Raw genomic sequence first — 25013 nt, forward strand, 5'->3', positions numbered from 1 at the left:
TGATCCGATTCCATCCATTAGTGCGGACAAAATGGAAGAAGAAGAAAGCAAAGAGATGCTTGATCAATGCTGGGGGATGATCTTTGATTGTCTCCGTCATAAAAGTGACCAAGAAACAATCACTTTAGTCTGCAAGAGATTCCTGTCAATCGCCAATTCCTTACGAGTTAGCATAAAGTTCTCAGATTATACACCAATCTCAACCATCTCTAGGCTGCTGCAACGATTCTCCAACCTTAAGAAGATACAGTTCTGTAACTTTAGAGGAGACCTGAATGAAGCTGTTGTTTTGATTGCACGGTCAGGGTTAGACTTGGAAGAGTTGATTGCTTTGTCACGCGATCAATATAAACAAGCAGTTTGGTATGAGGAGGTGGGTTCAAACATGAAGAATCTGAAAGTACTCAAATATTCAGGTGGACGTGGAGATGTTGATCTTGTCAGAATAGCAGACTCGTTTCCTAATCTTGAAGAACTTTATATCGATCATGAAGAAGTCACTGATGAAGGGGTGGATTACATGTCATCCAAGCTCAAAAGATTACGCAAGATAGACCTTTCTAACAGAGCATTTATAACAGATAATTCCCTTGTTTCTCTGTCAAAAAACTGTCCATTACTCGAGCATATTAAAATTTATCAGTATAATAAAGTGACAGTAGAAGGGATATCATTCCTGGTTAACAATAGCCATCATTTGAAATTATTTTACATACTTAAAGATCTTAAGATTGATACATTTGGAGTTAATGGCTCTTCTAATTTCCTAGCCAACTTACGATCTCTAAGGCTCCAAGATGTTGACATATCGGATAAGTTTCTCTTTTCTATAGCAGAAGCACGACTATCTCTTACCGACTTGGCTGTAATAGATTGCAAAATCTACACGTTTACCGGGATCTCAAGGCTCCTGCTGCAAACATCTCAATCTTTGAAGTCTTTAGACTTGGGAGTAAAATTCCTCACAAATGAGCATATAGAGTACTTGTCCTGTTTTCTCCAAAACCTGACATCAATTAAGCTCTTTAATTGTTCCAATCTATCTGATTCAGCTTTTGTTATGATCACACAAAGATGCCCTCGTCTGTGCCATTTTGCGATGACTGGTTCAAGCCTCGGAACAGAAGAATACAATTATGATGGCCTAATGAAGAACCGTGCAATAAAGTACTTGGACCTAGCATTTCATCGTGACTTTAGCCTTACAGTTCTGAAAAGGCTTCTTAACATATTTCCCGAAGTGGAGAAGCTCGACCTAAGTCGTTGTGAATTCGTACGCCATGATAAACTGAATGTTCCTGATATACTAGAGTGCAACAAGAAGCTTGTGGAACTGAATTTAAGAGGATGCCTTGGTATCAAGTATTTAACTGCAAAAGACATGGAGTTGTCAGTGTTAGAGAAGCTGATCTTGAAGTTTTCAGATTTAAATGATGAAATGCTTATAAACTTCGGGAGGATGTGCCCCAGATTGATTCACCTGGATCTGGAGTTTTGCCTTCATGTGACAGAAGAAGGGGTAAAGGAAGTGGTGAAATCGTGTAAACAACTGAGATACTTGACCATAAGTTCCTGTTGGAATTTGGATATCAATATAATACCATGGATAGTGAGAAACAGACCATCATTGAGAAAACTGGTGTCATCATCTTGCAAATACCCAGATGACGAAAACCAGAAACTCTTTCTGCAGCAAGGCTGTCTAGTCCTCAAGGATCCAAAGCGTATCTGAATGTTTTATATCCGCTTTCATGATCAAATTCTGTATGACATTTTTATTTTATTTTTGACGAGATGTATGATATATTGATAATACTCCATTTCTTTTATTTTGTTATGTTACCTACTTAGTACTTACCTCGCCTTGGTTTGAAGGTTGAGGATAAACCTGTTGATTTTTAAGTTACAAATGTAATTAACTCCTCTCGACATGGAGCTTCCAATTGGTATCAAACTGACATTAAAATGAATCTAACACGATCTCAAATGAGGGTTATTTCTTATAGATTAGTAGTAATGTGTGATTATAAGTTGCTGCTTTTCCTCTGTTTTTAGCCCTTGGCCTAAGTTGTTAGAAGTTCAATGCTACTTGCTACCATATTAGATATTGAAAAAACAATGTTCATCAGTTGGTTAATACTTTGGAAGCCTTAACTTTAGGTTGTTTATAGACATATAGTTTTTGTCTTAACGTTTAGAGTATGTTCTTTCTTATCCTCCTCGGTCATGAGTATTTTACTCCTGAATTCCGAGACTGATTCTGTTTCTGAATCCATCCGGTGCATGATTAATTACTGATTGAAAGTTCCTTGTCTAGTTACTTTCTTGAGGAAATTACATTTCACACTTAAAAATTCAACAGTTTTATCCTCTACTTTAAACCAAGGTGAGGTAATAGCTGTAACACAGCAGAATAAAAGAAAGGGAGCATCATACAGATTTTGATCATGAAAGCAGAAAAGAAACATTCAAATTCAGTAAATTGTGATAACAATCTACTAGTGTACTTATTACAATATAAACAATTTCAGACTATAACTTATAATGCATAGTGGTCAACATATGAATCATATGAGTATTCTAAACCCTTAAGGACAAGACAGCCTCTCTGCAAGAAGAGTTTCTGGTATTCGTCGTTTGGGTACTTATTAGATGGTGAGACCAGTTTTCTCAAGGATGGACTGTTAATAACTATCCATGCTATTATGCTGAAATCCACATTTTTACAAGAACTAATGCTCAAGTATCTCAGTCGTTTACACAATTTCACCACTTCCTTAACCCCTTCATCTGTCACTCTTCTGCAGCCCTCAAGATCGAGGTGAATCAATCTAGGGCTGATCATCCCTAACTTTGTAAGAAAATCATCGCCTATCCATGAATTCTTAGCTATCAACTCTTCTAACATTGAGGATTCCATGCTTTTTCTGGAATATTTCAGATGATGTGATCTACTTAAATCCAATTTCACAAGGCGCCTGTTGCACTCTAGAATATCATAAACATTCAGACAATCAGATTGTAGGAAAGAACAATCGCGCAGCTTTAGCTTCTCCACTCCAGGACAGATGGTAAGAAGCCTTTTCAGAACTGAATGGCTAAAGTTTTGATGTGATGACAGGTCCAAGTGCTTTATTGCAGAGTTTTTCTTCTCTAGGCCATCATAATTGTAATTTTCTCTTCTGATGCTTGAATTGGTCATTTTAAAATGGTATAGAAGAGGGCATGTTTGTGTGATCATAACAAAAGCGGAATCAGATAGCTTGGAACAGTCAATGAGCTTAATTGATGTCAAGTTTTGGAGAAAAGGGGACAAGTACTCTATATGCTCATTTGTCAGGAATTCAACTTCCCCCAACATCAAAGATTTCAGAGATTGAGAAGTGTACTGTAGGAGCCTTAAAAACCCGGTAAATGTGTAGTTTTTGCAATATGAGAGAGCCAAGTCAGTAAGTGGAATTCGCGCTTCTACTAAAGACATTAGAAACTCATCCGATATGTCTACCCATTGGAGCCTTAGTGATCGTAAGTTGGTTAGAAGATTAGTACAGCCTTTGGCTCCGAATGATCCAATCTTAATATATGCAAATAAGTGTAAGGAATTTAAATGATGGCTATTGTTTATAAGAAATGAAATACCACTTTCTGTCACAGAATAACAATAACGAAGTTTAATCTGCTCTAGTAATGCACAATTTTTTGACAGCGAAACAAGGGACTTATCTGATATATATGGTTTAGGCTGTTTCTCCGAAATATCTATTTTGCGTAATTTCTTGAGCTTGGATGACAGATACTCTATCCCTTCACCAGTCACAACAATGGTACGATAATCACCTCTACTACGACAGTCCCCAATCTGCAGCTCCTCGAGCTCAGGGAACGAGTCTGCTACTCTGACAAGATCAGCATCTCCCTGTATACTTGCAAACCTCAGTACTTTCAGATTCTGCATCTTTGAACCTAGCTCCTCCAACCAAATAGCTGGTTGTCTTCGATCATGTGACACATCCAACAACTCTTCTAGGTCCAACCCTGACCTTGCAATCGCAACAACGGCTTCATTCAGGTCTCCTGAAAAGTTACAGAACCGTATCTTCTTAAGGTTTGAGAATCGTTGCAGCAGCCTAGAGATAGTTGAGATTGGTGTACAATCTGAGAACTTTATACTATCTCGTAAAGAATTGGTAATTGACAGGAACCTCTTGCAAACTAATGTGATTGATTCTCGGTCACTTTCATGCTCAAGACGATCAAAGATCATCTCCCAGCATTCGTCGAGCAATTCTTTGCTTTCTTCTTCTTCCATTTCCATCTGCTCTAACGGGGTCAAATCAGATTATTAGCAACATCAAAACATGCATTGCTTTTGACTTGGTTTCATTTTTTTATATACTATGCTTTGACATGGTTTCGATTACGTGATTGATCACCTAAATCTGGATACAAAAAAATCCCTTAACAAGTTACTCGGTCTTCTGAAGATTCATTAATATATAGAGTTGATCAACTATGAGATATGATTTGTTCAAAGATGATTTAACGGTGTCATTATTAAGACCTACTTAGTTTATCCCGATATAGAAAAAATAAAATAAATAAATTAACTCAACACTATGCTTTCAATAGTAATAAGTGACCTATATTGTTCATTTGTTCACGTGTGCGCGTTTGGTACACTCATACAAGTGTAGTAGACAAAAGGCAAAAATCAGTTTTCTAACGTACTCTCTCTGTCTCCATTTGTTTGCTTCCTTTTAGATCTCACCTAACTATATTTTTTCTTATAGATTATTGTCAAATTGTTTCCGTTCCATGTGCTCTATATCTGTGAGGTCCTATATATAGTAATGTGTGATTTCAGTTTCTGCTTTTCCTCTGTTTTTAGCTCTTTGCCTAAGTTGTTAAAATTTTAAGGGAAATTCCAAGTTTATCTTCATGATTAACGTTTTTTGTCAATCTAAGGGTATTTATGGTATTTCCCCTACATTAGTTGAGGATATTCTTGTCAATTCCTTGTGCTGATTGGATAAACTTGGAATGACTAAGCTTCCAGCATGTGCAAGCCGAAGCCTTGTTCATATTGCCAGCTATGCAATATAATGACGTTAACAACTAAGTTCAAAGCCCCAAATCCCCACCCTCCTTCTCTCTCCTCTCTCTCAAAGTCCCAACAATGGCGGGTGTGTAGTAGCTCCGGTGATGGAGGGTGTAGCGGTGACAATGAAACTGAAATTAGTGCTGGGCGACAACTAGCTATGACTCCGGCAACGGGTGGTGGTGTTCGTACTTAAATCGATCTCTCATCCGCCAACGTCGGCAAGAATTATGTCCTAGAGCTTCTTGAAAAAGCTCCCTAGGTTAGTCATTTCAAGGAAAAATGGTCACCTTTAACCTTTGGGGTTAATCAAGCCCTTAATTTCACCTTTTCTTCTTAGGGTTTTCGTTTAATTCGGCGGCAAAGCCGCCGGAAATGGTGGTATTGATGGTGTCGGTGGTCGGTTTATTAGTTGCAGCTTGGAGATGATGAAGATTGTGGTATGGTAGCTTCAATGGAGGAAGCAGCTTGAACATTACTATTGTTACCGTTAATAAACGGAGTTAGGATCTAGGCTTGCGTTCTTGGTGATTAAGCGGCTGACGAAGCACAAGTATGAGCTGGCTAGTATGAGTAAGCACTAGATTAACAAAATATGTTAATCATGAAGATCAACTGGGCAAGCCCCAAATTTTAATGCTACTTGCTAGTTGCTACCAATTTAGATATAACAACTGAAAGCCTTAACTTCACGTTGGCATGACTATATATATAGTAGTAGTCTTTATTTTTAGAGTACGTTACTCACTGATCCTCCTCGGCGATGAGTATTTCTGTACCTGAGTGCCGAAACTGATTCTGTTTAGACTCAATCCGGTGCACTATAAATTACCGGAAGTTCCATGTCTAAGCTAGCTACTTTCTTGAGTAAATTACATTCTAATTTAAAAAAAAAAACAACAGGTTTATCCTCTACTTCAAACTAAGGTGAGTCAACAGTCGTAACACAGCAGAATAAAAGTAATGAAGTATCATACAGATCTTGATTATGAAAGCAGAAAATAAACATTCAGAAGCAGTAAAAGGTTGGAGAATCGTGTTGCAGCAGCCTAGAGATGGTTGAGATTGGTGTATAATCTGAGTACTTCTATGCTAACTCGTAGAGAATTGATAATCGACAGGAATCTCTTGCATCTTGCAGACTAAAGTGAGTTATTCTCGGTCGCTTTCATGCTCGAGACAATCAAAGATCATCTCCCAGCATTCATCAAGCAGTTACTTGCAACATGAAAATGTATTGCTTTTGTGATATTTTGAGTGGTTTTTCTTACGAAATAATCTTATCAAGCCAAGAGCTTTTTTCTTTGTAATATACTACAATTTGACATAGTGTGACATACGCGGGTTGATCACAAAAAAATTACTCCGTCTTCTAAAGTTCAATTCTCCTGATTTTTGCTCAACAAAAACACATTAGACATGACGTGATAGGTTGGTAGAATTCGTAAAAACAAAAGTTCAATCGGCTATGAGACATATTTGTTTAAAGACATGTATTACTCTGTATTAATACTTTCAATAATTTATTAATCTTAGACTTGTGAATTTTTAATTAGACTTGTGAATTTTTAATGATAAGTATAACATTAATGACAAGTTCACAAAAGGAAGCAAAACATGTTATTTTACAAACAGATTATTATTGTATTCCCAAAGGACGTTATTGTCCAATCAAGTATATTTCGTAAAAGGCAATAATGTGACTTACTTACATGCTTATTGTCATTAAGTGTGTCCTTTGGGAGTTGGATTAATTGAATACCAGTGTTTGAAACTTGCAAATGTAAGGCAAAGAAGAGTGCAGTTGGCTAAAAGTCAACGCAACATCGATTCAACTTAAAAATATTGGATCAGGTGAGTAGAAGTTACGGTTCCCACAATATGTATAAAATAAACGGAACATATCTATGCATAATGTGGGATAGTCTCAAAAAATAATTATTTAATCTAAACGGGTCATGTTCGGTTTTGTTTCGTGTAGTGTTGACTTCGTGTCCTACTCTCAATAACTATATGTTAATGTCATGCTGATTCCAATTGTGTTGCAACACCATGTTGGTTCCTATATTGAGGATGAATCAAGGGCGGGCACACAACTACACAAGGGCACCAAGATCTTAAATCGAACTCGGGTGGAAGACCAAACTCAAGAGGTCGACTCCTATTAACCCTCTCCAGTCCCGCCCATATTCGCCCATCTCAAATTTTATGAGAGAATAATAAAACGTCACCATGAACAAATAAGGAAAATAAAACCCTATTTCTAGTCGCTCCAAGGTGAATATGGATAATGGATTCATAAAACTCGCATATCAACTAAAATGGAAGTATATTTGGTTTATTGTTTTAGGTTCAAGGAATAAATATATCTGAAGAATGAGCATCTGCCTGTTAAATTGGTTAAACGAGAGAACTTATCAAACACACCACAATACAGTAGAAACTAAAACCAAATCAAGAAAGAGAATAAAATTTTGATTCTTCAAAATATATTTCATCATTAACACAAAAGAGAACACCTGAGAATAGGTACTCCTACTGTATATACCATATGTTGCTCTGACCCAAACATGTTTAATCTCTAAACGAACTTGAGTAAATACATATACCTTAACTGCACAATCGAACTTGAGTAAATACATAGCCAGAGCCTAAACCTGCATACAGTTGAAACAGCAAAAGGATCAAGATCATCTTCTTTGACAGCAAAAATAGACTGATAGTCTGAGAGATGATTCACATTCACTCTCGCCCCAGAAAATAGGAAATAGTGTGTCGATCTAATCAACAGACATGGAAGCTCAAGAGTAATGACCATACCTAGATAGAAAATAAGCCAGCAAACAACTAACTCCTGCTCTGCAACTTCACGCATCATCTTTGTTGTTGATCAGAACCCGATGGTCCTACTGAAGGTGTAGTTGGCCCACTGCCTGCTGATCCATTTTCCATTGGAGGGGGTACACCCCATTTTCCTTCAGATTCAAGTGGCTCGAATACATGAACACCACCATCCGAAAGTCCTACCGCAAACTGATTTGCTTCTTGCGGATGTGCAGCGATGACAAGCGGATGGACATTAGAGCTACTGCAATACAATAATTACAGAATAATTAGATGTATAACAGCAATTTGCTAAATCATACTAGAGCATCTCAAGAAACTTGATGTCGCAATTAAAGCACTCAATAGCAAAATCTTAATTTTGAAATCTATTTTGATGACCACCTTCTCACAATCTCACATGCCTCCCAACCCCCAATCTTCCCCTTATTGGTGTTGAAAAAGGCATGTAAAAGTATATCAACCAAATAAGAAAGTTCCATAACTCATCATCGTACACACTACTACCAAATAGGTGCATGGAGGGCTAATTTTCTTCACCAGCACTAATTTCAAAATCAACAATACAGATTCTTAAACTCTTTCATAGAATGAAAAGTTGCTTGTTATCATCTCTCAGCAAAGAAATGCTATTCCAACTGTCAACACTGCTAAACAAGTAAATATGTACCTGACATTGGCTGGAAGATATGCAGAAGGATTAATTCGACATCTTAGTCTGAGATTTGCAGCACTGAACACACAAACAGTTGCATCCAAGAAGCTGGCGTATACCAGTTGACTATCACAAGAAAATGTTGCATGGGAGATTGGAGCAGAAGATTCACGTGGAACCCACTGAAAAACAGATAATAAATTTTTAAAAAAAAAAAAAGAAAAAAACATTAGTGCAAAGCATCATAAGTAAAGACTTGAAGCCATCGTTTCATGCTTGGAAGATGACACACCTGCTTAACACATTCTAATTGTTTTGTTTCAAAAATTGCCAGCTGAGTTTCATGCACAACAAGGAAATGTATTTGGTCTTGATGAAATTGGACACGTGTATCTGATGGTGCTGTCGGTGCCCTTCCTGCAGGAAGCTGCAGAAACTTTGACCTTTGCTTTTCCCAGTTATCTGAGCCCCATACACATATCTAGACATCACAATAAAATCAAAAGATAGTGATGAGCAAAGAGGCAGTACAAATTCATAGATGGTTCCAGTCACCCTAACCGTCCCATACAAAAAGCACATACAAAGATAATCCATGTACTAGTAATTCAGGAGGATAGAAACTCTTTAGTATTACATACCTGAGCATCGGCACCAGATGAGACCAGAACATTTAACGAATGCGAGAAGGCCAAACCAGTTATTCTTTTTGAGTGACCTTTCAGCTTGCTTTTAACCTGCACCAAATAAGGAGATCGTCAGTGTCAATTTTGAACTAAGTTATCTGCAAATATTACCATAAAATTGCAAGATACCTCATCTACTCTAACGTTATATATCTGAATAGTAGAATCATCCATGCCAATAGCAATTATATTGTTATCTTGAGGATGGAAAGCAAGAAATGTTGCTGCTGGTGGTGGAGGCATAAAGACCGTCATTGTCTGCACTCAAATGAAAATTAGAAAAAAAAAATATACAGTGATAAAGCGCAAAATAAAACAAAAGATATTCAATAACAAGCCGGAACGTAGACTATGTGCCATTGGTTACCTTAAAAGTCATCATGTTGAAAAGGGAAATCTTCCCTCCGGATGCAGACATTACATACGAATCATTCTTGGACAAAGCAAAGCAAGGAACAGCCTCTTCAGGACTTGCATCAGAGATATCATTTGTCATCAAAATACCACTAGAGGGTTGCCAGAGCTGAGGTGGAACATTAGCTGATGCCTAAACAGACATATTAAGGTTACATATAGGACATTTTCATGCAACCAGCAAAAGAAAGTTACATAGGTGGTGTATATTACAAGCATACCTTCCCACTTGCGTTACGTTCATTCCTCTGCCATTTCCAAAGCAAATGAATTGCATTTGAAGCTAATGCCAAGATAGCATTACCTGAGTTTGTATAGATCAGTCTAGAAATCTGCATCACGATGCAATAAATTAAAAAAAACTCAGTGAACGTAGCTCATTGTATACCCTTTTTTGAAAGAACATAAAAACGAATTAATACTGTCAGAAGTTCATAGCATAAGCAGCAACAATGTTGTTCTGAGTTTCGCATCCTCCAAATTACATCCAAATATCTATAAAGCTACAAGTTGAGCAGACATGCTATATACAACATTCACAGTTTTCACACCCTATTTGAACTGTTGTAGACATATATGCAAAACCTAGAGATAAAAAGGCAAGGATCTCAAAGCTTTTAAATTTTGAAGAGTATCCCTGCCTCCAGAGTCCAGACTTTAAATAATCTTCAAGTGATAAAGAGTCCAGGAAAACTTTCACAGGTCTCGACATCAGCGATCCAGAAGCAGACTAAGTAGTCCAATGCAATTATGCAGGTTCACCTCCAAACTTAGGCCACGTACAACTTCACATTCAAAGATTCCCTGTAAACTTTCCACAGTTCAACAGTGTCTGGTTGCATGCCTTTGTTCAGATATGGTCACTAGTCAAAGTCCCTAATTCTCAAGAAGCGTCTCCTTCAATGCATCAGCCATCCAATATGTAATTTCATAATGCCTCCCCTCTTTCCCCCCCCCCCCCCCCCTTCTTTTAAAAATAAAAAATATCCAATGGAAGAGATCTATTTTAATACATATAATGTCTTAAAGCTGATGAACTAGCTTGAAATAAGCAAATAATGATTACTCATGGGAAGCAGAAACACTATTGCCTTCCATCTTTGAATTAAAGCAACTGAGGACTCTCACACATCAACCAAAAGCCTCCTAAAGGCTTATAGTAAGCTGATTAACAGCTTAAAAACTAGTGAAAGAGCAACAAGAATTTCCAGATAGCAAAGAGATCTGCTACAAGGCTTATTCAAGTAGATAGGGAGCATATCTCAGAGATCTTGTCTAATCTCTATAAAATAAATGTTAATAAGTATACCTTAGCTGCTCTCATGTGTTCAGGGAGTCGCAATGAACGGCACTGAGCTGGTTCACTGATTTCACAAAGCTTCCAGATCTTTGATTTGTCATTAGTTTCCTCAAGAATTCGCGATTTTACATCTCCCATGCTTCTAGCATCTCCATTCTGTACAGAGCAATTGTAGCTTTGTAAACAGACAATAAAGTGCTCAAGCACTGAACTAGCCTCCACAAACCAATAATTAAAAAGTGCAAAGGGGGAAAAAAAAGATTTGCTACAAAGCTATGGTAAGCGTATCTATACTCAAAGCAAATTAAATGTAGCTCAAACACGTTAGAAACATACCATTCCACCCATGGAAATCATAGGGGCACTTCTGTCGGGGAGCCCAGAACTAGTAGCAGCTGCAGCTGCTGCAGCGGCAGCAGCAGAAATGGGATTGATTGAAGGCTGCAAGAGAAGTCAAATATTAGCTATGAGGTTCCCCAACAGTAGTTACATGCAACAGAAAATAAATCTCTAACTGTAACCTTTGTCAAAGATTCAGATGCTCTGGAGGAATCATATGAAAGATTTTCATATGTCCGTAAAAGCCGGAGGCCATCAGAATTAGCCACAATTTTTATTCCATTTTCACTTGCAGAGATTGCTAAAAGTGTACCATCTTTGTTGAAGCGGATACGTGGACTTGCCTTCAAAAAAAAAAAAAAAAACATTGATAGTAACATTAGTAAGTTAGCAAGGGACATGCAATAAATCACATAATCTAATCTTCACAACTGCAACAGACAACTTACTGGAAGTCCTCCATCAGCATCAATGGAAGTCAACAGCTGCACATTGTCCATATCCCAGAACTTAATAGAAAAATCATCACCGGCAGCCAAATATCGATTCTTAGTCGTATCAAACTGAACAACACCTAGCGATCTTTTCCGAAACCCTTGATAGGTTCGCTTCACAGCACCTTCACTCTCATTCCATTCAACAATATGTGACTCACCATCTTTACTGGTACCACATGAAAAAAGCCTGCAGTGACCAACAAAAAATAATATGAAATCAAATAAAAACAAGAAAAAGGGCAGAATTATGTTAAGCAGATACAAATCAAACAGAAACAATACTACAACATTCTAGTGGATCTACCTGGTCCCGTCTTGACTATAAGCCATGGTTGTGCACCAGCGGCCTGGAGCATCATAATCGACGCGAGAGCCCAGATTGTCATACAACCAAGCTTTAATCTTTCCATCGACAGCAGTTGAAAAAATAAACTGCTCCATAAACATGCAAAATCAAGGCACCTTAACATCACAAAATCATACAAGCAAAAAAAATAATCATATATATAACACCGAAGATTATTATGGTAGCAACCTGTATGTTCTCTTTATAATGTGGGCACACCGAGTAAACAGGAGCCTCATGGCCTTCAAATGTATATTGCTTTGAACCGGTAGCAGCATCCCACACCTACATATAATAATAAAATAAGGACAAGTATGGATTAAATATTCATAAATGTGGCTAAAAAAGGCAAGCAAGGATATAGAAGATGAAAAACGAACTTTAATGGTCTTGTCATCCCCACACGTGATAACACAGAGTTGTTTATTAGGAGTAGAAAAGGCAATATCGTTCACTCCTCCAACATGAGCATCAATCTGCATTCAAAAACATGTTTAGCACATCAAAATTTGAACAGTGAAAAAAAAAATCATAGCCATCATCTTTCACTCAGGATTCTGGCTGTTCTATATACCTCTAAATGTTGTCGTACATCTTCATTACCATGATATGAATATATTTGTACAATGTGCCTTGAGTATGCAACCCCTATCACACAAATAAATACAAGAAAAAGATAAATATATCAACTAAAGGATATACTTCATACAATTTAGCAACACATAACTCATAATAGAAACTATAAATTCTCTAAAGCTCACCAAACAAGGATCCATCAGGGCTCCAAATCACACGGTTAACAGAAACGGCAGGATCTTTGACTAGAGCTGACTAAAAAGCAAGGAAAAAAAGAGAAATTATACAAGAATTAAAAGCAAGGTGACAGCAATTAACAAGTCAACCACTCAACCATAGAGATTATTTATAGAGCAGGGGATTCTACATGTGATGCAAATCAGAAAATGAATACCTGCAGAGGCATTGAGCACGTACTAAGCTCCCAAACTTTAAAGTTTCTTAAGACCAGCCTTTCACGGGAGCCAACTTCCCATAATGCTATGTCTCCGACATTTGTGCCAACTGAAAGAAAAACAAAAGAGTGGCACAAGTCAGTCATCCAGAACAAATCATCAAACAAATCCATAATGTGAAAGAAATGGACAGAGACTAACCCAGAAGTAGTGTCAGCTGAACAGGATGAAAATCCATACTCATAGGAGAAGACCCCTGATTCAAAGTCCTAACAACACTTTTGGGCAAATCATCAGGTGCATTGAATGGCTGAGTATGACCATGGCCAGGAAATGACACTGGCAGTACATTCACAGGAAGATTAACCTGCACCAAAGAAAGCAAATTTGATTTTTAAGAAAAAAGCATATTCTGACAAATTTAATTTCCTAATTCAAATTACAGAAGAAACAATGAATACATATTATAATATAGTTTAAAGACCTCATCAGATATTCCTATCGGTCTTGTTCTCTTGGCAACATGATCAGAGTCTCCAGATGGATAATCCATGGAAGAATTTGTAGGAGGAGTCCTTGGATGCTTCAATGCAGCTAGGAGGACATCAAGAAATATAACATTCATAAGGATTAACAAATTATCAAATGCCAGTAAAAGGGTACCGGAATTTTCCACCAAATTCAACAAAACATTAAAGGTATCTACAACAATACCAGGCATTGACGGAGCACCAAGCCCAATAGGTCCACCAGATACAGCGGGATGAGTTACAGTAGAAGGATTGGACATCCATCCAGCAAGAGGGGCTGGCACTTGAGCAGGTGTTGGCTGAAAAGGCTGTAGGCGTATGCAGAAATATTGTCATGATCATGGATCAGTCCAGGAAAAATCATATACAACAAATCATCAAAACCACTATACCCACCCCATGTGCACCCAAAGGTGGAAAGCCTCCTGCTTTTGGCAATGAGCCTAATAGAGGATTATTAGCCGGCGATGGAGCACGAGCACCATTTGGTTGTCCACAAGAGTGATCCACAAACAGCGTCTTGATATCTGGATTCGGCCTAGGGTTTTTACACAGTTGATGCTGCCAATTCAAGCTGCAATTGAAAGTCAATTAAACAAGAGTTTAATTGTTGATGCTGATAGTATAGGTCATCCAAGTGAGGACAGACTAATGGAGTGAAGCAATAGAAGCATAAACTACATTTAAGCCAAGTAAAAGTATGCTGCTCAATGACAGAAATATATTCTTCAGCAGCCACATAAAGCTTTGTTACAGTTTCTTGTTGTCAACCATCCGTTTTTCGAAAACAATCATGCTTTAAATTTGCAGTCTCTCACTCTCTCCACTGCAATTACATTTGTAAATGGTGATTAACTGCTACATTGTCATTCTCAAGATGACATGGTACAAAAATCACTATAGCTACGAATGCTACATGACCAATTTTAACAGTTGTACTTTACGACAACGACAAAGCAACATGGCAGAGCCTAAAAATCATCATAAATACTCAAATCCAGCAAATCACAGAACAAAATCTATCCGCATTAATGTTGTACCTCTGATTGATCAGGGTTCGCAACCTAGAATTCTTAAGATTCGGAAATTGCAATTTGTCACGAAACAAGGGATTGGCTTCAATTAGCTTCTTGAGTTCAACCAACATTATTGCCCTTGCAGATTTTGTATCTCCATATTTAGACAACTGCTCATTCTCTCTGTGAACAAAACGCAATCAATTCAATGCCATAGTTCCAAAATCATATAACATATAGAAACTACTCACCACACAGTATTAATACCTGAAATTCTCCAATGTCAACAGTTGAGTAATTTCCTTAAACAACTCTTCATTAAATGAAGCAAAAACCTTCAAATCCTTGACAAGTATATCCACTGCCTTCGATCGATCATGCCTGCAACAAAACCCAATCGACCACATTTCACATAAACACCAGTAATATCACAATTGCAATCAACTAAACTTCAAATGTAACATAAAAACTCACTTGTCCAGTGCCTCTAAGTACTTTTGCTTTCGGATTTCGAAGAATATCTTCATTGAGTATCGGTTATCATCAACTTTCGTAAACCCCGAAAGATACCTCTCAACCTCATCCCAATTACCATTATGCACCTCATCCTCAAAATACTTCATATTAAAGAAAAACCCAGATTCCTGTTCAAGCCTAATTATATTCATAGGCAAAAATCATAACCCATTTCAATTTAATCATCATAAACATAATTAACAATAAAGCAACCAAATTCATAGCAAAATCATTTCTGTAAATATGAAAAATGGTGTAAAAAATAAAAAAAATAAAAAAAAAAAAAAAAACTTACTTGTGAACAGTTTCCTTAAACTTTTCTTCATCTAAAAACTGTAAAATCAGGAAAACAAGTTCTCTACTTAGAGATGACATCTTAAACTGCTCTTTCGTTTTTCCGCCCAGAAATTCCGTTATCTCCTCAAATTTCTCCAGATCTGTAAAACCCCAAATCAGAAAAATGGGTAAATTAAATTTTAAAAAATAAATAAAACCATCATAATATCTACCAGAAATAAACAATTATTACAGTAAACAAATAAAAAATAATCCCAAAAAAAATTAAGAAAATAAAAATTGCAAAAAAATAAATAACCAAGACGAACAGTTAGCAGATTAGATTTGGGATTTATTTATTTTTTACTTTACCTAAACGACATTTTTCAAAAATCGCCGACAACCCAGAAAAAAGAGGAGAGAGAAAATTAAAAATTAGGGTTCTTAAAGATCACCAAAATTAAAGCTGCTTTCATAGCTTAAACCCTATCAAAAATCAAAGATGCCAAAATCCCAAACTGGGTTTTTTTAGTTTTTTTTTTTACTTTAATCAAAAACAAAATTACATAAAATAAAAAGTACTCCTTTAAAAAAAAAAATTAATTTTAAAAAAAAAATTGAAACTTGAAGAACACAGACCTAAAATCTTACCAACAGCAGAAGAAGAGATCCATACAAATCCCAAAAACAAAAATTAAAAATAAAAAAAGAAAAAATTGGTGAGAAATTCTCCTTCTATTACAACTTACTTTCTCTCTCTACTTACAACTTTCTCTCTCTAAAAATGGGGTTTAGACTTCTAGAGAGAGAAAATGAAAAAAATAATGATGGATGAAGAGAGAGAAAATAAAAAGGATGGGGGATGGATGAGTTTGTTTTTGCAGGAAAATAATGTTTTTGTGGATTTTTATATGAGGAGACAGAAAGCTTTGATAAGATAAGTAATTCTACTTATCTGATAAGTGAACCTTATTCTACGATTACTTATTATGTGATACGATAAGTCAATTTGGTTATAATTAAATGTGGAATATTTTTATTTATTTTAGGTGGGGCCCACTTGGTTTTTTTTTTAAAAAAAAAAGGAAATAAAATTGATTGACGAGTTATAAAATTGACGAGATTATAAAAAATAAAAAAAAAAAAAAAAATGACGAGTTTATCGGCGCGGAATCTTTAAGGTGATGAAAGAACAGGCTGTGTGGATTTTAATTTTTTGAGTAGTGCGGAGAAATGATTCTGTACAATCAACCACACTGTAAGTGGTACAGTAACAAGCAACTGCTCCAGTAGACTCGTACTTTGAAATTTTTTTTCTTTTAGTTTAAATTTATTATTGTCAAAATTTAATGGATGTAGAATACTTACGGAGTACTCGTTTTGTTTTACTCCCACCGTTTACTGTTGATATTGTTTTATGGACAATTTTTACGAGAATTAATAAACATAAATAAGTAGTAAAAGTACATTAGAAAAATAAATAAATAAGTAAAAGTACATTAGAAAAATAAATTTATATTGAGTATGCAAAAAGGTAGAGAGACAAAGTGATAAAAGTATATGAAAAAACAAAATTTACATGGAAAAATTAAATTTGCACAAATATTGTTGCAAATTGAATGAAATTTTGGTAAAAAAAATTATTATTAATGTTAGTTGAAAAATGTAAATGGGGTGAACATTTTGGGACTAAAATATAATCAAAAGAAATATTCAATAAAAAAATTGGAGAGATTATATTAATTGCAATATTTTGTTTCACAGAAAAAGATATATTATTTGCAATATTTTACTCTTAAGTATTACAGAGAACTCCGTATTTTGGTAATGATCTACTACTCCGTGTCATTTAATTTATCTCTCTCCTACTATTCTCATTTGCATAAAAATTTTAATTTTTTCTGCTTTTATCAATCTCACAACTTCACAAGTGCTTTACTTTTTGGTAGTAAGTGGAGTGATGTAGGACCTGTTCATATTTACTTAATTTCAGTTCAGTTCAGCTCTTAATTTCTCTCTCATAAAATATTCATTTCAGCTCAACTCAGTTCAGTTCAATCCAGTTCAGTTCAGCTCAACTCAGTTCAGTTCAATCCAGTTCAGTTCAGCTCCAATCATTTCAGTTCTGTTCAGTTCAGCATAGTTCAGTAAATGTGAACAGGCCCGTACTCTGTATCAAATAGTATAAAACCTTTTTCTTAGAAACTACGGAGTACTCCTTAATTTGGAACAAACGAGAAGAAAAAAAAAATACGAATTATATGAAAATTAATATATACTCCGTAATTGATTTTTAAAAAGGTGGATTGATATCTTAGTATAATGTTCAATTTGCCAAATTTATTTTGCTTGATTTCTAATAATTATATTTGGATACTAAATACTAAATCATCATGATTTCCTCCATTTTATGTGCAAGATTTATCATATCATAATTCGTTTGATTTCTTACTATATGGTTCATATTTTTTTTCTTTGATTAATTTATTTTATTTTATTGAAAGCTAGATATACATAATAATAATAATAATAATAATAATAAATAAATAAATAAGGCTCATCTTATCTAAATGCATCAAACTAAAGGTAATAGGAAAAGTTAATGTTTACAATTATAAAAAAATCTATACGTTGGAGGCTATTCGTTCTATAACGACCAATTGAGGCTACATATATAATATGTAACCTAGCCTAATGGCTTCTTGGTAGACGTATTTGGACCTCGAGGTCTAAAATTGTTGTAGGAGAATGCAGAATCTTGACATCCACCATTTGTAACTCGAACTCTCATGGGCACGTAGAGCTTCTCTTCTTCAATCAATTCAGTTCCTAATTTCCTTCTTCCATAAAATATTCATTTTAGTTTAGCTTCAATCAACTCAGTTCAGTAAATCATAACAAACCAGTATTATGATCTTGCAAAATATTTATAACAATTATCACCTTCTATAGTAATATGGGCAATGATAAAAAAAAATTCGCTAGCAACAATCTATTACAAAGAGCAATAACTTCAGCTACGGGAGGGCTACATGATCAGTTGATCACGAATTACCATAGTCACTATTGTGGAGTTCATTATTTATTTATTTACAACAGATCCATCAATATCTACGTAGTAGTTTCAATATCCTCGAAGGAGGCAAAAAGACTTGCGTGGACCTGGTCCACAATAATATTATTGTGGACCCGAGGTCTATACACACGCAACTGACTTTATATTGAACATAGTGACCATTATTTTTAACATAGTAACCTTATTTTTTACCTAGTAACCTTTATTAAAACTACTACAACGTTTAATAATATTGTGAACTTGAAATACGACGCTATTACCCTAATTTTAACATAGTGGCCTTTATTATTCATATTGATCAGTATATAAAATATTTCATTACAAAAATAACCATTTAGGCCTATATATTACCAAAATGATTTTTATTTCAATATAGTGACCTTTTTTTTAATTATAGTGACCCTTTTTTTTATTAATAAAACAACCATACTTTCTCTAATGTTAGTGGTCCACAATAAATTAGTGTGAACCAGGTCCATCTAAGAATTAGGAGGGTCCAAATGTACCGGGCCCCATTATATAATACATTTTTAATCTTTCCTAAAATAAACAATACTAATTTTACACATTTACCCCATAAGCCTATAATACATGCACTCAGTTCTTGTTTTCTTCAACTTAAAATAATATGTAGTAATATTTAGTAAAATTAATTTTTTTCAACAAAAATAATTTCGTTCAGTAAAAATAAGTTTTAATTAGTAGATTCAAAGAACAAATAAAAGAGAATAAGTAAAATTAATCCCGATTCAGTACAAATAATGTATATTCAATAAAAATATAAACCCAATAAATTTATTTTCAATTAATCAAAAATATGGGAACAAAACAAGCTAAACACTCGTAATTATATACTTTCAATGCAACTATTCTAGCATTTTAATATATTCCCCGGGTAAAAGTTCGAGCAAAATAATCCAAACCCTAATCCCTCGGTGGTTTTTCTGGTGCTTAATTACTCCGTATAAGTAAGCAAAATAAACTCATTAGTCTATCATAATTGATCAAAACAAAGTGGTACAAATTCCTAGGCAAATCTAACGGTTGATAAGCATTTTAAGATAAAATTAGATATTAATTGGGAGATCAAAATGGGTTGTATTGGTGGGATTATAAATCCTGAAAAGTGGAGCCAAAAGAATCCGAGTGAGGCGTAGGGAGTACCGAAGCAAGGTCACATAGACTATAGAATAAAGTACGGTTTTAGGGAAAAAGACGTCTATATCATAAGCCTTACGTGTTTCTTTAAATTGGTCCATGAATATCATTCGTTTATGTTTTACACTTTCTCACTATGTCTTTTGTGTGTGGGTTTTTATATATTAGTGTTCTGTTTTTTACACAAAACTCTATTATACATTCGAATCATGGTGTACGTATGTTGTATTTATATTTTTTATTCCGGGGTATTAAGAAAATTAAATATGAGTTTATGCTAAACTTCTATATGTGATATAGTTTAGTTAGAGGCAACTAAATTTATGTATATGATATGGTTCAATTAGAGACCGACGTGTCTAAGAGTATCTTTTTTACGTATCTAGTATTCTCACTATATAATTAACAACTATGTGTACCATCATAACTTTGGATTACAACACTTGTTACTCCTACGGTCCCCTATCAACCTCTCAAACTGAGTCTCAGTTACCACTATCTTCATAGATTCAAATTTTAACAGCTATAAATTTGTTCCAATTTAATTGTCGTATCAGTGCACCGTCTTTGCACCGAGTTTTGGCTTATCACAGTATCTTACAAGAAATGTAGGTGTGACAAGAGAAAGTGGAAGAAAATTTAAATTGAATAATGAGAAAGGACCCTAGCCTAGTTTTGAACTTTGATGGTGAAAGTAGGAAAAAGAAGATAAAATTGTAAATAGTTCGTGCCATAGGAAACTTTTGTTGAATTGAGAAGTAAATAATATTAATATTCATATTACACACTAATCAATTTACCTTTGACCTAAGCAAGTCGCATAAGCTATAACAGTGCTACACAATGAATTACTTCGTGGTATTAATCTATTATATTAGTTGCATTTTTTTTGTAAAAGTTTAGATTGTACATTCAATTCGCCACAATAAGACTACCTTGAATGTACGTAACAATTGAAACTTTTGACCAAACTCATTGAGTCATTTCATGACCTTTTAAAAATAAGAGTAATAAATTTTCATTCATTTAAATTAAATATGGACATGTATAAATTTGACCATTAATATTTATAATTATATTATAGCATGAAATATTAAATTTTTTTTGATATAATTAATTTGTATATTAAGAATAATAAAAAAAAAATTAAATAATGTAAAAGTCAAATTAATAGAATTTAATTTGCATGTGTAAATTTATGCAATGTGATCAATACAATTACTACTTACCACGTACAACCCTTTATTGGGTGGAAGTAGCTATCTAATTTTACTAATACTTTATTATTCTTTTTTTTTTTTTTTTGAAGGAAAGCCTCAAAGGCTATTAATTCTCATTCATAGAAATATCAGAATCCACAAGAGGGACTATAGTGGTAGGGAAACTAGACAACCAAACATACCTACCAACTTCCCATGGCTTGCAGTGAGCAAGTTCGTGGGCTACTTTATTACTATTTCTATGAACAAAACCCCAAGTAACAGCAGCAAAACTACTAGCAACATGATAGATATCATCAAAAATAATATGAAGGGAACTACTCCCTCTTTCTCTTGATGAGAGTGAGTTAATCAGGCCCTGGCAATCGCTTTCCACCATCACACAACGAAACCCATACTCTGCAGCAACCTTAAGCCCCAACAACACTGCCTTTGCTTCGGCAACATCAGGGAGCCATTTATCCTCAAGCCTCCATGCAGCAGCAAGCTTCACAATCCCATTACAGTCACGCACAACAGCCCCAACAGAGGCCCCTCTACCTTCCGCAGAACCCGCATCAACATTGAGCTTCACAAAATCACCACTTGGAGGTTTCCAAATCTGGCGAGTTCTAGCTCTGACGGTACTTTCTTTCTCCTCAGGTTGCAGCTCAGCCATTAGCTTATTAACATATGCAACCGAAGCTTTGGGATCACAGCTCTTGCCTTCAAACAGCCATTTGTTTCTTGCTGTCCAAATCTCCCAACACAAAGCCATAAACATACCATGATCTCTGCTTGGCATCCTCTCCAGACAAGAGAAGGCCATTTCCTTAAAATTGCTGCAGATACCTCGCGTTTCAGTATGCAATTCACACTCTTCCCAGATCAATCTCGCTGAAATGCAGTCCCTTAAACAATGCAATTCCGTCTCCTCCGCAGTTTTACAGAGAGTACAAGTGGGATCTTTATCAGGCATTCTTTTACTTAAACCCCTCATTGTTGGCAACGCCCCACAACAAGCCCTCCAGAAAAAGAGTTTAATTCTGGGCAGAGTATTAACATTCCATACCTTACTCCAAATATTCGAAGGGGAAGAAGAAGCAGCTTCATCATCAACACTACAATCGCCATAAATAGCATGATAAGCTGTCTTAACAGTATAATCCCCACTCTTATGTAAATCCCAACACACCGAGTCCTTAGGCAGACGAAAACTAATCGGGACACTTAAAATACGATCCTTTTCAAATGGCAAGAAAATGGACTCAATTAGAGGAACATTCCAAGTAGCAGCAGAGAGATGAATCAAGTCGCACACCCGCATATCTTCCGGCCAATTGCCTCTAGGTGATAAAACCTTTCTAGTTTGGGTTCCTGGAATCCAAGGACTCTTCCAAACCGATATATCAATGCCATCGCCAACTCTCCATCTTATCCCACGATTCACCACCCATTTAGCCCCCCAAATGCCTCTCCAAGTGTAGCTCGGCAAATTTCCCAACTCTGATCTAAGAAAATCACCATTAGGAAAATAACGAGCCTTCAAAATTCTTGCTACCAAGCTGTCCGGATATTGCACAAGCCGCCACCCCTGCTTTCCCAACAATGCTGCATTAAAGTATTTAAAATCTCTAAAACCCAACCCGCCCTTCACTTTTGGCTCACAAAGTTTCTTCCAAGCAATCCAATGGATCTTTCGCTCACCCTGCTTTTGCCCCCACCAAAAGTTTGCCACCAACGATCTCAACTCATCACAAAAAGAAGAAGGGAATTTAAACACACTCATCGCATAGGTAGGGATCGATTGGGCCACTGCCTTAATCAAAACTTCCCGACCCGCCTTAGATAAAATTCCCCCTTTCCAACCTTGAAGTCGCTTCCACAACTTCTCTCTCACACCCTTCGTAAGCACCCTCTTCGATCTTCCCACTACAGTTGGTAAACCGAGGTACTTATCATGAATATCTACCAATTTCACCCCTAACAAACTCGCTAAATTCCTCCGTCTTCCCTCATCCACCCCTCTACTAAAAGAAACAGTAGTCTTCTCCAAATTCACCTTTTGCCCTGACGCCTCTTCATAAACTCGCAGCACCTCTTTAATAGCATGTACCTCCGCCTCATTTGCTCTCGAAAAGATAATGGTGTCGTCTGCAAAAAGCAAATGTGAAACAGAAGGAGCCGACGGAGCCACCCTAATACCCCTCAGACTACCATTTTCCACCGCCCTATTCAACAAGCCCGACAATGCCTCAGCACACAAGATAAATAAATATGGGGAAAGAGGATCACCTTGCCGTAAACCCCTACTAGGAGTAAACTCCCCCGAAGGTGCCCTGTTTATCAAAACCCCTACTAATACTTTATTATTCTATTCTTTCTTTCTTTTAGGTTTAACTTATACTTTACCCAAAAAGTTTTAAAAAATTAAAGTAAAACCACTAGCAAGTAGCAATCTCAATGGATACCAAGTTACCAACATAGAAACTTGGCCCCAAATAGAAAGATAAAGCAAAAAATATAATTAAAATAAAAATAAATAAATAATTTTTTCTAATGAATAAAAAATAAATTCAAAATTCAAGTATTTACTCATTAGATAAGAAGAAAAAAAAAAAGTTTCTCCTCCTTTAATAATGGGGAATCGATGACTTTTTTCCAACATATAAGTATGGAAATTAAATTTTGAAGATTTATTACACTTCACTCGCTTCAATTGATCGTGAACCATTCAAGTCAAGAGGAGCTTTAAGAATTGGGCATGTGACCATCGATGAAAGGTGGACCATGAAAGAGACAGGTGCCCTAATTGGAGAATAAATAATGAACACGACTTTCATCGTACCCTCTTCTTTTTTTAATTTAATTTTATTGGTAAGATTAGTATTTATGGACTAATAATGTGCATTTCACTATATTAATAAGTATTTTTCATTATTTTTAATTATAAAACTATAGATACTTGGTTTAAATTATGTTTGAAGCTCTGAACTTACTTTTCTAATTTAGTTTAATTTTTTTTTTTTTTTTTTTTTTTAAAACATGAGGTAGTAATAAGTAAAAATAAGGTGAATTAAACATTACAATAGCTTTATTTTATCTTGTCTTTCCTATAATCAAATTTTCTTGAAAGATAAATCATATCATCGTATCGAATCATTGGTTTTTTGAGTGGTAAGATTGTTCAATAAGTTTAAATTAAAATAGTAAAATAAATTAAGTTAGTAAATAAATATGGAGCATTAAGTTCAAAATAGTTGAATTAATAATACAAGTTCAACAAAAACAATTTAAGTTCAATAGATATAATCATGTCAAGAAACATTGTTGTAGACTTAATTGTAGTGAGAATAATTTATAGATTTTAGTAAAATGACCAAAATTGTACCAAGGTTAGATGGAGTGGTATTTTGGCAAATTAAATGGAGCATATTGTCAAAGACACACATTCGTTGCTCCTCAGATACCTAATTTAATAGTTGAAACTAGTTTTTTGGCCTGGGTGCTGCTCCGGATCATTGTATGTATATATATAAAAAAAATACTATATTTAAAAAAGTAAAATACATTCGTGGTTTTATAAAAACAATATCGACCATTTGTTGATTCATTATTTAATATGAAGTAACCTAAATGTTATATCGTATCAATTTATTTTACTTGTAAAAGGGATTTTTTTTTCCCAGCTATATATCATAAAAAAATGTATCTTCAAGTAACATATTTCGTGGTTAAGGTAAATATTATATCGTATCAATTTGTTTTACTTGTTAAAGGGATTTCTTTTTCCAGCTATATATCATTAAAATTCCTTCTAGTAACAAATTTCGTGGTTTAAAGAAAAAACCTTAATTTATATTTGGGTTACACATTTTAATATGTACTTAAACATAAGTATATAACATATACTTAATGTTGAGTAATGGAAAGAAATGAAATTAATTTTATAATTATATTGTTGTCAAAATATACACATATAAGTTGGCAATTAAAAATTTTGAATTATTGAACATGAGTAACTCTTTTTAATACAACTTAAATATTATAAGGTTTGTAATGGGAGTGATGGTTAAAGTTTAACTTAAATGA

At 35.1% G+C, this 25013-nt stretch overlaps 3 protein-coding genes across 6 annotated transcripts; 1 reads left to right on the forward strand and 2 right to left on the reverse strand.

Annotated features, from left to right (window-relative positions):
• The first annotated feature begins 31 nt into the window (after positions 1-31).
• LOC145557949 (F-box protein At5g51380-like) lies at positions 32-1732 on the forward strand. Its single transcript, XM_081619122.1, has one exon. It carries the CDS (start codon positions 32-34, stop codon positions 1730-1732), a length of 1701 nt encoding a protein of 566 aa, XP_081475248.1.
• Positions 1733-2539: 807 nt separating this feature from the next.
• Positions 2540-4309, reverse strand: LOC145557950 (F-box/LRR-repeat protein 14-like). The gene has a single exon (XM_081619123.1). The coding sequence runs from the start codon at positions 4307-4309 to the stop codon at positions 2540-2542; it is 1770 nt and encodes a 589-aa protein (XP_081475249.1).
• A 3243-nt stretch (positions 4310-7552) lies between these two features.
• LOC145558762 (protein TOPLESS-like) lies at positions 7553-16357 on the reverse strand. Of its 4 annotated transcripts, none has more exons than XM_081620094.1 (27): positions 16140-16357; positions 15508-15649; positions 15171-15350; positions 14964-15077; positions 14721-14879; positions 14077-14254; positions 13865-13988; positions 13635-13744; positions 13352-13517; positions 13150-13259; positions 12941-13010; positions 12754-12827; positions 12560-12655; positions 12369-12464; positions 12138-12265; positions 11786-12020; positions 11519-11680; positions 11334-11438; positions 11007-11153; positions 9919-10029; positions 9651-9830; positions 9413-9541; positions 9239-9334; positions 8890-9078; positions 8613-8779; positions 7919-8186; positions 7553-7755 (listed from the first exon to the last, which is right to left on the reverse strand). In XM_081620094.1, the coding sequence occupies exons 2-26, from the start codon at positions 15585-15587 to the stop codon at positions 7973-7975; spliced, it is 3420 nt and encodes a 1139-aa protein (XP_081476220.1). In that variant the 5' UTR covers positions 15588-15649; positions 16140-16357; the 3' UTR covers positions 7553-7755; positions 7919-7972. The 4 variants fall into 4 exon arrangements, with proteins under 4 accessions (XP_081476220.1, XP_081476221.1, XP_081476223.1 ...); XM_081620095.1 differs by having other exon boundaries at positions 16128-16357; XM_081620097.1 differs by having other exon boundaries at positions 16238-16355.
• Positions 16358-25013: the final 8656 nt, after the last annotated feature.

Source organism: Chenopodium album, chromosome 9 (genome assembly GCF_948465745.1).
Source record: "Chenopodium album chromosome 9, dcCheAlbu1.1, whole genome shotgun sequence".
NCBI classification, from domain to species: Eukaryota; Viridiplantae; Streptophyta; class Magnoliopsida; order Caryophyllales; family Amaranthaceae; genus Chenopodium; species Chenopodium album.